The sequence below is a fragment of the Oncorhynchus clarkii genome, chromosome 3, assembly GCF_045791955.1.
Source record: "Oncorhynchus clarkii lewisi isolate Uvic-CL-2024 chromosome 3, UVic_Ocla_1.0, whole genome shotgun sequence".
In the NCBI taxonomy this organism is placed as follows: domain Eukaryota; kingdom Metazoa; phylum Chordata; class Actinopteri; order Salmoniformes; family Salmonidae; genus Oncorhynchus; species Oncorhynchus clarkii.
The window spans coordinates 10,850,393-10,865,018 of NC_092149.1; the positions used below are offsets into that span (position 1 = coordinate 10,850,393).

The following is a 14,626-nucleotide window of genomic DNA, read 5'->3' on the forward strand; positions in this document are numbered from 1 at the left end:
GGTCTTAGTATTGTCCCACTCCGCCCTCTTCCCTTAAAGTGCAGTGCATAGCAACAACACCAGTGAACAACAGCGCCTGTTACTCACCGATGAATCCGACAGTTCCAACCAGGATTCCGATGGTGGTGGGCATTCCTAACACCCCTGCATGAACGCCCGGCTCGGTGAAACAGTATCCCAGCTCTGTGCAGTTACACACTCGCACTGTAGGGAGAACACACACATCAGACACCCACTCTCTTGTGTGTGATGGGTGCTATCATACACAGCTGGCTGTAACCACTCACCCTCAAACTTCTGTGTGATGCCCATGCCAGCGGTGTCTTTGATGTTGATGGGGATTAGGAAGGTTTTGTCCTCGCTGGGAGATTTCTTCATGGTCAGTTTAGCAGACGTACCTACAGGAAACCAAGGGAAGAGACACAATCCCACATCAGCACGGAAGCACATTAATAGACAGGATCTCTAGGAGATGTAGTCTTGTCTAACAAATGTGTACCGTCCACAGCGCTTAGGTCCCAGTTGGGGGACTTCTTGCCCTGGGCCAGGCTGAATGTGAAAGGTGCTCCGAAAGGGTCTGCGTCCGCGTCCAGGGCCGTCAGGACTATAGGCTGGGGCTTCTTCACACAGATGAAGGCCTGGTTCTCTGTCAGCTTGGGGACATTGTCATTCACATCCAGCAGCCTCACAGACACCTCACGCTCTGAGGACAGCTCTGGATTGGCTGGGGGTGGAGAGATATTATTCATTATGGATATTCTCTAACCTGGACTCAAACTGGCAGTGTGTGGGTCAAAAAAGTATCCGAAATATACATATGTGTGTTCGTCACCTTTCTCGAAGGCGACAACAGTAAAGTGGAAGGCCTCCACCGTCTCTCTGTCCAGCACAGCTTTATTCTTTATCTTTATCTCTCCAGTAGCAGGATCAATCTCCAACCAACCCTTAGTGTCTCCCTCCATCTTGAACCTACAATACACACACAGTTAGAGCACAAAATATACACTAACAGAGCCATAACACACATACAACATCAGCCCCTCTCATAATGTGATTACAGTATCTCTTTTCCCTCTGGGTCCTTGGCGTCTATTTTGAGCAGCGTAGCTCCCTCCTTGGTGTCCTCTGGCACCGTGACATCCAGAATGTCCATGTCAAACACTGGAGCCTCATCAACGTCACTGATCGCCACCGAGACCACGGCGGACGACTCAGCGCCGTACTCGAGACCGCTCACCAGCGGCTCTGGGTTACGAGCATCAATCTGTAGCTTATAGGAGGAAGCAGTCTCATAGTTCAGAGTCTGGAGAAAGAGGCGAGAAGGAGGGAGAGAGGGGAGGGTGGAAGAGAGAAGGGGGACGAAGGGAGATCGAGGGGGGAGGAAGGGAGAGAGAGGGGGAGGAAGAGAGATCAAGGGGGGAGGAAGGGAGAGAGAGGGGGAGGAAGGGAGGGGGGAGGTTGGGAGAGAGAGGGGGAGGAAGGGAGAGAGGGGGGATGAAGGGAGAGAGAGGGGGAGGAAGGGAGGGGGAGGAAGGGAGAGAGAGGGGGAGGAAGTGAGGGGGGAGGAAGGGAGAGACGGGGGATGAAGGGAGAGAGAGGGGGAGGAAGGGAGGGGGGAGGAAGGGAGAGAGAGGGGGAGGAAGGGAGGGGGGAGGAAGGGAGAGAGAGGTCTGTGAGCATTCTGGAGCAAAATGGAAGCGTTTTTGTGGGTTTGTTTCAGCCTGCTGGTGGACGTTTCCTTTAATAATCAATACAACCATAGATCTAGCATCAGCTTATCATCTTTATCATCACCTATCAAAATCTGACCTTTCGTAGGTGTCTTTCAGTAAGTTACCTTAGCAACAACAAGCCTGCCCTCCCCATTGTCGTCTGTCTCCATGGCGAAAACTCCATCTTCGTTGCCAGCGGTTATGTGGAACTCGATGCGGGAGCTTCCTGTTCCAGGGTCGTCAGCGTCTGTGGCTTTCACTGTCAGGAGGGTGTGGCCTAGAGCTGTGTCTTCAGACAGGTTGTGACTACCATACTACAGAGAGACAGAGAGAGAGGGAGACAGAGAGAGACAGAGAGGGAGCGTGAGAGAAAGAGAGAGAGAGAGAGAGAGAGAGAGAGAGAGAGAGAGAGAGAGAGAGAGAGACAGAGAGAGGGACAGAGAGAGAGAGAGAGGGAGGGAGAGAGAGAGACAGAGAGAGGGAGAGAGAAAGTTAGCGAGAAAGAGAGACAAAGAGAGAGAGAGAGAGTATTAAAGGTCACAGGTCAACAACCCATACCAACTAAAGCATCTATGAAACTCAGGTGTGTGTCTCAGGTATGTCTCACGTCATTCATCTCGAAGATGGGCAGCTCATTGTTGATGTCGATAACCTTGATGAGGACCTTACATTCTGTGCTGAAACCTGACGAAGACACACAACAGTATATGAGGGCCCATTGAAGCAAACACGTGTCTGTGCTGTTCAAACTTTTAGACAAAGGTCAAGTGTGTGTGTGCATGTACCTGGGTCGTTTACTCTGACAGTGAGGTGGTACTCTGTTGCATCTCTGCGTTGGAGCATCTGCTTGGTCTGGATGCGGCCGCTGATGCCATCGATGGTAAAGACGGAGGAAGGGGTTTGGGTCACCAACGAATAGGAGAGCAGTGCGTTGGGTGTGTTGTCATCATCAGCATCATGCACCATCAGATGTCCGACTGGGCTGCCTGGAACCCAGAGGAACCAATCATACAAGTTATATGAGTTACTATTAGAATGCTTCAGCTCTGAACACACATACCTTTAATATAACAACACAGTCCTAACACCAGCCTCAACACAGTCCTAACACCAGCCTCAACACAGTCCTAACATCAGTCTCAACACAGTCCTAACACCAGTCTCAACACAGTCCTAACACCAGCCACAACACAGTCCTAACACGTCTCAACACAGTCCTAACACCAGTCTCAACACAGTCCTAACACCAGTCTCAACACAGTCCTAACACGTCTCAACACAGTCCTAACACCAGTCTCAACACAGTCCTAACATCAGTCTCAACACAGTCCTAACACCAGTCTCAACACAGTCCTAACACCAGCCTCAACACAGTCCTAACACCAGCCTCAACACAGTCCTAACATCAGTCTCAACACAGTCCTAACACCAGTCTCAACACAGTCCTAACACCAGCCTCAACACAGTCCTAACATCAGTCTCAACACAGTCCTAACATCAGTCTCAACACAGTCCTAACACCAGTCTCAACACAGTCCTAACACCAGCCACAACACAGTCCTAACACGTCTCAACACAGTCCTAACACCAGTCTCAACACAGTCCAAACACCAGTCTCAACACAGTCCTAACATCAGTCTCAACACAGTCCTAACATCAGTCACAACACAGTCCTAACATCAGTCACAACACAGTCCTAACATCAGTCTCAACACAGTCCTAACACCAGTCTCAACACAGTCCTAACACCAGTCTCAACACAGTCCTAACACCAGTCTCAACACAGTCCTAACATCAGTCACAACACAGTCCTAACATCAGTCACAACACAGTCCTAACACCAGCCTCAACACAGTCCTAACACCAGCCTCAACACAGTCCTAACATCAGTCTCAACACAGTCCTAACACCAGCCTCAACACAGTCCTAACACCAGCCTCAACACAGTCCTAACATCAGTCACAACACAGTCCTAACATCAGTCACAACACAGTCCTAACACCAGTCTCAACACAGTCCTAACACCAGTCTCAACACAGTCCTAACATCAGCCACAACACAGTCCTAACATCAGTCACAACACAGTCCTAACATCAGTCACAACACAGTCCTAACATCAGTCACAACACAGTCCTAACACCAGTCTCAACACAGTCCTAACACCAGCCTCAACACAGTCCTAACATCAGTCACAACACAGTCCTAACATCAGTCACAACACAGTCCTAACATCAAAGTCACAAGATACGAGACTTTTCATACATTTATGGAATGCACATCAGGGTCAATGAAATGTAAAAGTACGTATGTGGACACCTGCTCGTCAAACATCTCATTCCAAAATCATGGGCATTAATATTGAGTTGGTCCCCCATTTGCTGCTATGGCTTAAATAGCCGAATCCACTAATTTAAAGGGGTGTCCATATACTTCTGGCTGTGTAGTGAATCACACATCTCCAACCTATCACACACACACACACATCCAGTAGTTAGTTACCTGTGGGTTCGTTCTCCTGCACTTCAAACACACTGAGTTCCTCCTCACAGATTGGAGCGTTATCATTCACATCGTCCACCACCACCTGCACTTCCAGGGGAGGGTCTACCTGGTTACCATAGCTATCCTCAGCAAACACCACCAGGATGTACTGGAACACACACACACACACACACATTTATTTTTATGTGAACTATCCAGTGATGGACAGTACTCCATTAAATAATGCTGCTTGGGACCAGAGTGTTAGATAGTGATTGTGATGAGGAGGACTAGCTGGTTACCATGGCCTTGTCCTCTCTGTCCAGCTCCTCAGTCAGCAGAATGTCTCCTTCCTCCGTGACATTGAAGGGGAACGTCAGCTCCCGTTCTTTCTGTACCAGCCTGTAGAAGGCACTGGGATCATTAGACTGGACCTGCAGGGAGACATCAGACAGTCAGACAGACAGACAGACAGACAGACAGACAGACAGACAGACAGACAGACAGTCAGTCAGTCAGTCAGTCAGTCAGACAGACAGACAGACAGACAGACAGACAGACAGACAGACAGACAGACAGACAGACAGGCAGACAGACAGGCAGGCAGACAGACAGACAGACAGACAGACAGACAGACAGACAGACAGACAGACAGACAGACAGACAGACAGACAGACAGACAGACAGACAGACAGAGAGACAGCTATAGATATGTCCTGTATCTTTACTGCTTTATATGTAACATTTTCCTTTAATCATGCAGTGATGTCAATAGGATATAAAATTTAAGGTATGCATGCTGATTATGTGTTTTCTAGAGAGTCTCTTTAGGTTCTTACTGTTTTCTAGAGAGTCTCTTTAGGTTCTTAGTGTTTTCTAAACAGTATCTTTAGGTTCTTACTGTTTTCTAAACAGTCTCTTTAGGTTCTTACTGTTTTCTAAACAGTCTCTTTAGGTTCTTACTGTTTTCTAAACAGTCTCTTTAGGTTCTTAGTGTTTTCTAGAGTCTCTTTAGGTTCTTAGTGTTTTCTAGAGGGTCTCTTTAGGTTCTTAGTGTTTTCTAAACAGTCTCTTTAGGTTCTTACTGTTTTCTAAACAGTCTCTGTAGGTTCTCAGTGTTTTCTAAACAGTCTCCTTTAGGTCCTTAGTGTTTTATAGAGAGTCTCTTTATGTCCTTAGTGTTTTCTAAACAGTCTTCTTTAGGTCCTTAGTGTTTTCTAGAGAGTCTCTTTATGTTCTTAGTGTTTTCTAAACAGTCTCTTTAGGTTCTTAGTGTTTTCTAAACAGTCTCTTTAGGTTCTTACTGTTTTCTAAACAGTCTCTTTAGATTCTTAGTGTTTTCTAAACAGTCTCTTTAGGTCCTTAGTGTTTTCTAAACAGTCTCTTTAGGTTCTTAGTGTTTTCTATACAGTCTCTTTAGGTTCTTAGTGTTTTCTAAACAGTCTCTTTAGGTTCTTAGTGTTTTCTAAACAGTCTCTTTAGGTCCTTAGTGTTTTCTAAACAGTCTCTTTAGGTTCTTAGTGTTTTCTAAACGGTCTCTTTAGGATCTTAGTGTTTTCTAGAGAGTCTCTTTATGCCCTTAGTGTTTTCTAAACAGTCTCTTTAGGTCCTTAGTGTTTTCTAGAGAGTCTCGTTATGTCCTTAGCGTTTTCTAAACAGTCTCTTTAGGTCCTTAGTGTTTTCTAAACAGTCTCTTTAGGTCCTTAGTGTTTTCTAAACAGTTTCCTTAGTACTGGGGCACCTATAGTGATTGTGTGAGTGTGATTTCCACCCCTGCTGTACCTTGCCTATGGGCATGGGGTATATCCCTTTCAACTGTTCTCTGAGGTTGATCGGTCCAGGATTGACCCACAGGTTCTCCTGCACGACAATTTTAACCCTCGCGTTACCGTTGAGAGCGTTCACCGACTCCCCGCCCATGTCCTCCACACGAACTATCAGCGTGAAGTCTGGGTCTTCCAGAGGGTTCAGCCTCCGAGACTCTACAACCACAGAGGAAGAAACAGGACCATTCACAGTCAATACACAGGCACCACCGAAGAAGACAGGCCCAAATGATTCCTTATTTCCCATATGGCACACTGTGTTTGACTGTCGCCCTGTATGTCTATGGATGAACTGGCCAAACGTAGGGCCCTGGACAAAAGTAGTGTACTAGTAGTAGTGTACTATACGGTAATATCTGAGCATGACCTCGGGCCTCTCTGTGTGACAACACAGGGGTCAGAGGTGAGAGGTCAGGCTGCTCTGGCCAGTGGCCACAGCTGAATTCAACAACATTATGTAGAGGAGGTTCTGTTCAGCAGCCTCTCAATCACACCATTAACCTCATAATCAGCTTTAATCACTTGAATTAATCTATCTATCCCTCGCTCTCTATGCCTCTGTCTCTATCCCTCACTCTCTCTATCCTTCTCGCTCTCTCTATCCCTATCTCTCTCTTTATCCCCCCCCCCCTCTCTCTCTCTCTCTGCCTGACATGTTTCCAAGTGTCTGCATGTGCTCTGCTCTATTTGCATCCTCTCTGAGATGCCCTCCTCTTTTTCTCTTTATCCCCCCCCCTTGTGGTCTGCTATGGGCTCAATCATCTATCTATTTGGACCATCTTGGTCAGGTTTACCTGACAATAGTGATTTTATAGTTTCATCTTAAACTACAAGTAAATATAGTAAAGTACACACAGACCTGCTGATTGCACACAGCTGTAGAAGGGGTTGAGTTCATAAGGGATGTCCCCTGTGGGGGTGCAGTAGTCATCAAACCTCTTCTTCAGAGAATCACTGAAGTCCCCTCCTCTGGAATGAATAACACTTTCTCTGGCCTTCAGCAGACGCTCTCCTGCAGGAGCACACACACACACACACGCACACACACACGCACGCACACACACACACACACACGCACGCACGCACGCACGCACGCACGCACGCACGCACGCACGCACGCACGCACGCACGCACGCACACACACACACACACACACACACACACACACACACACACACACACACACACAGCTGTAATCAGTAACATAATCACGTGGTCAATCTGACACCAAGCATGTGTTAATCTGATGTGTTAATCTGGAGCATGAGAGTTGAGTTGTGGTGATCTGGGCTGGTGTGAGATTAAAGGATGCAGAACTCACAGATTAGCACTCATACAGGATGAGATTAGAGACCACAACATCTGGGATGATCTATGTGTGTGCACTTTGAGGATCTCCGGGAGTGTGTGTGTGTGTGTTACCCTCGGCAGTAGTAGAAATCTCTCCTGTGTTGCTGTTGATCTCGAAGAACAAGGTGTTGTCTCTGTTGGGGATCTGGGAGACCAGGGTGTAACTCAGATGGGCGTTGGGAGACTCTGGGTCGTCCAGGTCAGTAGCAAACACACGCGCAAATGGAACACCTACAACACACACACACACATAATGAACACACCCAGACAGACAAACAGTCAGTCAGACAGAGTGACAGACAGAGTGACAGGCAGACAGACCTGCGGGGGTACGTTCCCTGACGATGCCGATGTAGTCAGTCTGGTTGAAGGACGGGGCGTGGTTGTTGACATCCAACACGTTGATGGTGATGATGACTGGACCTTCCACTGGTTCTGAACCCACTAAGGCCTCCAGCTACAACAACAACAACAACAACAACATGAAGCTGGGATGTGTGTGTGGGTCTATACTAAATGACATTGTGTATGTGTGTGCATGCAGGTACTTGACAGATCTGTGAATCGACAGTGTGTGTATGTCTGTTTGTGTGTCCTACCAGCTCTCACAGTCTCACATCAGAATTAGAAGTTCATCCAAGTTGTTCCAAATGTCAAATTTGGATGTGTTTAAGGTTAAGTTTAGGTATTACAGTTTTTTTTCGATTGCTAAACGACAGTGGACACAACTGGAGTCACATGTGCAAAACTCTAACTACAGTCTGCACAGCAGCAGTTCATGTGGACCAAACTCTAGTTCGTTTTTCATTGCTTGAACACAGTTTTCAAAACTCTACACACTTATCCCATGACTTTAACCACAACCTGCACAACACTGTGGATTTACAGCACTTTGTTCAAATGCTAACACACTGCTGTCAAAACTGTGAACCACACATTCAAAACGGAATAGATTTCAGCCTTGTGCCTTTCAAACACTGCTGATTGCAATTTCAGCTGAAAGACTTGTTAATGAACACACAGACATATTACAATATATATGGGTAGAGCTCAGAAAGACTCATTTTGGAAATGGAACAAGGAAGGTGGGTTCGTGGAGGGAGAAGGGTGGCAGGGAGAGGGCGGATGCGTGGAGGAAGACAAAGAAGACAAAGAGCTGTTATTTCAGATGAAATAAGGGCTACACTTATAGACCATGTCGTGAACCATGGTCTCTCATTGAGAGAGGCAGGGTTGAGGGTGCAACCCAATCTGCAAAGATCCACAGTGGCATCTGTAATGCGAATTTTCCATCATGCAAACAGGTGAGAGTTACATCCTTAAAGTAAATGAAAACATTACAGGAATCTATTTTGTATTGCAATTATAGAATATTTACACAGATATATATTACAGTAAGTTTGACTGTAAAATATATTTTTACAACAGGACCCAAAGGCTGCCCCCAACAGGGGGAAGAGGAAAAATATTTTCAGATGCGCAGGAAAATGCTATTGTTGACATGGTTGTTGTCAACAATGCAATAAACTGTGGGAGATTCAAGATAGAGTGCTGGCTGATAATGATATATTTGAAAATGTTAATTCTGTCAGCACAACAACTATTGCTCGAGTCCGTTAAAAGCGCAGAGAGCATCATGAAGAACAAGGAACACACCAGGCAGGTCCGAGATACTGTTGTGAAGAAGTTTAAAGCCGGATTTGGATACAAAATATTTCCCAAGCTTTAAACATCCCAAGGAGCACTGTGCAAGCGATAATATTGAAATGGAAGGAGTATCAGACCACTGCAAATCTACCAAGACCTGGCCGTCCCTCTAAACTTTCAGCTCATACAAGGAGAAGACTGATCAGAGATGCAGCCAAGAGGCCCATGATCACTCTGGATAACCTGCAGAGATCTACAGCTGAGGTGGGAGACTCTGTCCATAGGACAACAATCAGTCGTATATTGCACAAATCTGGCCTTTATGGAAGAGTGGCAAGAAGAAAGCCATTTCTTAAAGATATCCATAAAAAGTGTTTTTTAAAGTTTGCCAGAAGCCACCTGGGAGACACACCAAACATGTGGAAGAAGGTGCTCTGGTCAGATGAAACCAAAATTGAACTTTTTGGCAACAATGCAAAACGTTATGTTTGGCGTTGTAACGAGTTTCGTCTTCATACGAAGGAGAGTCGGACCAAAATGCAGCGTGTGATTTACGATCCATGTTTATTAATAATACGAAACACGAATCTCCAATACAATACTACAAAACCAAAACGTAACGAAAACCTAAACAGCCTATCTGGTGAAAAAAACACATAGACAGGAACAATCACCCACAAACACACAGTGAAACCCAGGCTACCTAAATATGGTTCCCAATCAGAGACAATGACGAACACCTGCCTCTGATTGAGAACCATATCAGGCCGAACATAGAACTGGACAAACTAGACATGTAACATAGAATGCCCACTCAGATCACACCCTGACCAACCAAAACATAGAAACATACAAAGTAAACTATGGTCAGGGTGTGACAGTACCCCCCCCCCAAGGTGCGGACTCCGGCCGCAAAACCTGAACCTATAGGGGAGGGTCTGGGTGGGCATCTGTCCGCGGTGGCGGCTCTGGCGCTGGACGTGGACCCCACTCCATAATAGTTTTAGTCCACCTCCTTAGCGTCCCTAGATAGGTTACCCTCCTTAATGACCGCTCGGGACAGAGGGGCAGCTCGGGACAGAGGTAGCTCGGGACTGATGGGTAGCTCTGCACTGAGAGGAAGCTCAGCACTGAGAGGAAGCCCAGGCAGATAGTTGGATCTAGCAGATCCTGGCTGACTGGAGAATCTGGAAGAGTCTGGTCGACTGGCAGATCTGGAAGAGTCTGGTCGACTGGCAGATCTGGAAGAGTCTGGTCGACTGGCAGATCTGGAAGAGTCTGGTCGACTGGCAGATCTGGAAGAGTCTGGTCGACTGGCAGATCTGGAAGAGTCTGGTCGACTGGCAGATCTGGAAGAGTCTGGTTGACTGGCAGCTCTTGCTGCTCCATGCTGACTGGCTGCCCCATGCTGACTGGCAGCTCTGGCTGCTCCATGCTGACTGGCTGCTCCATGCTGACTGACAGCTCTGGCTGCTCCATGCTGACTGGCAGCTCTGGCTGCTCCATGCTGACTGGCTGCTCTGGCTGCTCCATGCTGACTGGCTGCTCTGGCTGCTCCATGCTGACTGGCGGCCCTGGCTGCTCCATGCTGACTGGCGGCCCTGGCTGCTCCATGCTGACTGGCGGCCCTGGCTGCTCCATGCTGACTGGCGGCCCTGGCTGCTCCATGCTAACTGGCGGCTCTGGCGGCTCCATGCTAACTGGCAGCTCTGGCGGCTCCTTGCAGACTGGCAGCTCTGGCGGCTCCTTGCAAACTGGCAGCTTTGGCGGCATCCTGCAGACTGGCAGCTCTGGCGGCTCCTTGCAGACTGGCAGCTCCCTGCAGACTGGCAGCTCTATGCAGACTGACAGCTCTATGCAGACTGGCAGCTCCTTGCAGACTGGCAGCTCCTTGCAGACTGGCAGCTCCTTGCAGACTGGCAGCTCCTTGCAGACTGACAGCTCCTTGCAGACTGACAGCTCCTTGCAGACTGACAGTTCCGAACAGGCGGGAGACTCCGGCAGCGCTGTAGAGGCGGAAAGCTCTGACAGCGCTAAACAGGCGGGAGACTCCGACAGCGCTGGAGAGGAGGAGGGCTCCGACAGCGCTGGACAGGCGAGGCGCACTGTAGGCCTGATGCGTGGTGCTGGCACTGGTGGTACTGGGCCAAGGACACGCACAGGAAGCCTGGTGCGGGGAGCTGCTACCGGAGGGCTGGGGTGTGGAGGTGGTACTGGAAAGACCGGACCGTGCAGGCGCACTGGAGCTCTTGAGCACCGAGCCTGCCCAACCTTACCTGGTTGAATGCTCACGGTCGCCCTGCCAGTGCGGCGAGGTGGAATAGCCCGCACTGGGCTATGCAGGCGAACCGGAGACACCGAGCGCAAGGCTGGTGCCATGTAAGCCGGCCCAAGGAGACGCACTGGGGACCAGCTGCGTAGAGCCGGCTTCATGGCATTAGGCTCGACGCTCAATCTAGCCCGGCAGACACGCGGAGCTGGAATATACCGCACCGGGCTATGCACCCGCACTGGAGACACCGTGCGCACCACTGCATAACACGGTGCCTGTCCGGTCTCTCTAGCCCCCCGGTAAGCACAGGGAGTCTGCTCAGGTCTCCTACCTGGCATAGCCATACTCCCTGTTAGCCCCCCCCCAAGAAATTTTTGGGGCTGCCTCTCAGGCTTCCATCCGCGTCGCCGTGCTGCCTTCTCATACCAGCGCCTCTCTGCTTTCACCGCCTCCATTCTACGGTAACCCTCCTCGCACTGCTCCAGCGAATCCCAGGCGGGCTCCGGCACTCTCCCTGGGTCGGCCGCCCACCTGTCGATCTCCTCCCAAGTAGTATACTCCATACTGTACTCCTCCTTGGGCTGTTCCTGTTGTTTCTTCTCCCGCTGCACCTTAGTACGGTTACACTCCCCTGGTTTAGCCCAGGGTCCTCTCCCGTCGAGGATTTCCTCCCATGTCCAGAAATCCTTATTGCGCTTCTCCTCGCGCTGCTCCTGCCTGTTGACACGCTGCTTGGTCCGTTGGTGGTGGGTGATTCTGTAACGGTTTTCTTGATGCGAAGGAGAGTCGGACCAAAATGCAGCGTGTGATTTACGATCCATGTTTATTAATAATACGAAACACGAATCTCCAATACAATACTACAAAACCAAAACGTAACGAAAACCTAAACAGCCTATCTGGTGAAAAAAACACATAGACAGGAACAATCACCCACAAACACACAGTGAAACCCAGGCTACCTAAATATGGTTCCCAATCAGAGACAATGACGAACACCTGCCTCTGATTGAGAACCATATCAGGCCGAACATAGAACTGGACAAACTAGACATGTAACATAGAATGCCCACTCAGATCACACCCTGACCAACCAAAACATAGAAACATACAAAGTAAACTATGGTCAGGGTGTGACAGGCGTAAAAGCAACACAGCTCATCACCCTGAACACACCATCCCCACTGTCAAACATGGTGGTGGCAGCATCATGGTTTGGGCCTGCTTTTCTTCAGCAGGGACAGGAAAGATGGTTAAAATTGATGGGAAGATGGATGGAGCCAAATTCAGGACCATTCTGGAAGAAAACCTGATGGAGTCTGCAAAAGACCTGAGACTGGGACGGAGATTTGTCTTCCAACAAGACAATGATCCAAAACATAAAGCAAAATCTACAATGGAATGGTTCAAAAATAAACATATCCAGGTGTTAGAATGGCCAAGTCAAAGTCCAGACCTGAATCCAATCGAGAATCTGTGGAAAGAACTGAAAACTGCTGTTCACAAATGCTCTCCATCCAACCTCACAGAGCTCGAGCTGTTTTGCAAGGAGGAATGGGAAAAAATGTCAGTCTCTCGATGTGCAAGACTGATAGAGACATACCCCAATTTTGCACGCCCAATTTTTCAGTTTTTGATTTGTTAAAAAAGTTTGAAATATCCAATAAATGTCGTTCCACTTCATGATTGTGTCCCACTTGTTGTTGATTCTTCACAAAAAAATACAGTTTTATATCTTTATGTTTGAAGTATGTGGTCTGTGTATGTTAACTACTATAGTGTGTGGTCTGTGTATGTTAACTACTACAGTGTATGTTCTGTGTATGTTAATTACTACATTGTGTGGTCTGTGTATGTTAACTACTATAGTGTGTGGTCTGTGTATGTTAATTACTACATTGTGTGGTCTGTGTATGTTAACTACTACAGTGTGTGGTTTGTGTATGTTAATTACTACATTGTGTGGTCTGTGTATGTTAACTACTACAGTGTGTGGTCTGTGTATGTTAACTACTACAGTGTGTGGTCTGTGTATGTTAATTACTACATTGTGTGGTCTGTGTATGTTAACTACTACATTGTGTGGTCTGTGTATGTTAATTACTACATTGTGTGGTCTGTGTATGTTAACTACTACAGTGTGTGGTCTGTGTATGTTAACTACTACATTGTGTGGTCTGTGTATGTTAACTACTACAGTGTGTGGTCTGTGTATGTTAACTACAATAGTGTTTGTCTGTGTATGTTAACTACTACATTGTGTGGTCTGTGTATGTTAACTACTACATTGTGTGGTCTGTGTATGTTAACTACTATAGTGTTTGTCTGTGTATGTTAACTACTATAGTGTTTGTCTGTGTATGTTAACTACTTGTTAAGGGAATTTTTATCAATGATGACTAATTATGTATACATTTCAATCAGGACTGACTAATCAGTTACTGTATATGTACTAATCAGAATACTATTATGTTACTGTATATGCATGAATTTTATTTTTAATCTTAGTACTGAATATAATGTGTGCAAATATAATCAAGAATTAGAACAATGACTGTCTGTACCATGGTAGAAATTAATGAACTTATAGCCAGACTGGCTAGAAGGCTTATCTACACCAGCTGGCCTAGGCTCGGTCATGTATCATCTTAATAGGGAGAGACGATGTGAGAACCATACAGACATTGTAGTAGAGCGGAGATGACACGGGCTGGTACTAAAACTAATGACGTCATTTTCAGTTTATAACCTGTGGTAAAATGTGTAAGGTGCAGTACCCTCGTGAATAAAAGCTGCTGGTTGAGTTTAAGACTGGGCTCTGTCCATTTTATACAAATAAGGGTCATACAAATCCTTATGAATTGACAGAGTGTTTGATTTTAATTGGGTATTAAAACAGAGGAATTTAATTCCTGTAACACTACTACATTGTGTGGTCTGTGTATGTTAACTACTATAGTGTTTGTCTGTGTATGTTAACTACTATAGTGTTTGTCTGTGTGTGTTTAAAACCTCTTCAGGATCGGACCCATTTTTTAAATTTTTGCCTAAAATGACATAGCCAATTCTTGATTCCATTTGAAAGGAAACACTTTGACATTTGTGGAAATGTGAAAGTAATATAAGAGAATATAAAACAATAGATCCGGTAAAAGATAATAAAAAAAATAAAAAAAACGTTATTTTGTATTTTTTTGTACCATCCCCTTTGAAATGCAAGAGAAAGACCATCGTGTTTTATTTTAACTGCAATTTAGATTTTGGCCACTAGATGACAGAAGTGTATGTGCAAAGTTTTAGACTGATCCAATGAACCATTGTATTTCTGTTAAAAATGT

The 14,626-nt window shown here is 46.7% G+C and overlaps 1 protein-coding gene across 1 annotated transcript in view; it reads right to left on the bottom strand.

The window, feature by feature from the left end:
• LOC139388147 (cadherin-17-like) overlaps positions 1–14,626 on the bottom strand; it is a 29,369-nt gene that overhangs the window by 3,164 nt on the left and 11,579 nt on the right. The window contains exons 5-18 of the mRNA XM_071134729.1: positions 7,691–7,826; positions 7,442–7,600; positions 6,879–7,031; positions 5,976–6,175; positions 4,496–4,627; positions 4,212–4,362; positions 2,498–2,698; positions 2,320–2,396; positions 1,838–2,026; positions 1,059–1,303; positions 833–969; positions 500–724; positions 288–398; positions 88–204 (exon numbers count right to left, since the gene is read on the bottom strand). Of these exons, the coding sequence (XP_070990830.1) occupies positions 88–204; positions 288–398; positions 500–724; positions 833–969; positions 1,059–1,303; positions 1,838–2,026; positions 2,320–2,396; positions 2,498–2,698; positions 4,212–4,362; positions 4,496–4,627; positions 5,976–6,175; positions 6,879–7,031; positions 7,442–7,600; positions 7,691–7,826 (2,233 nt within the window). The remainder of the gene's footprint in view (positions 1–87; positions 205–287; positions 399–499; positions 725–832; positions 970–1,058; positions 1,304–1,837; positions 2,027–2,319; positions 2,397–2,497; positions 2,699–4,211; positions 4,363–4,495; positions 4,628–5,975; positions 6,176–6,878; positions 7,032–7,441; positions 7,601–7,690; positions 7,827–14,626) is intronic.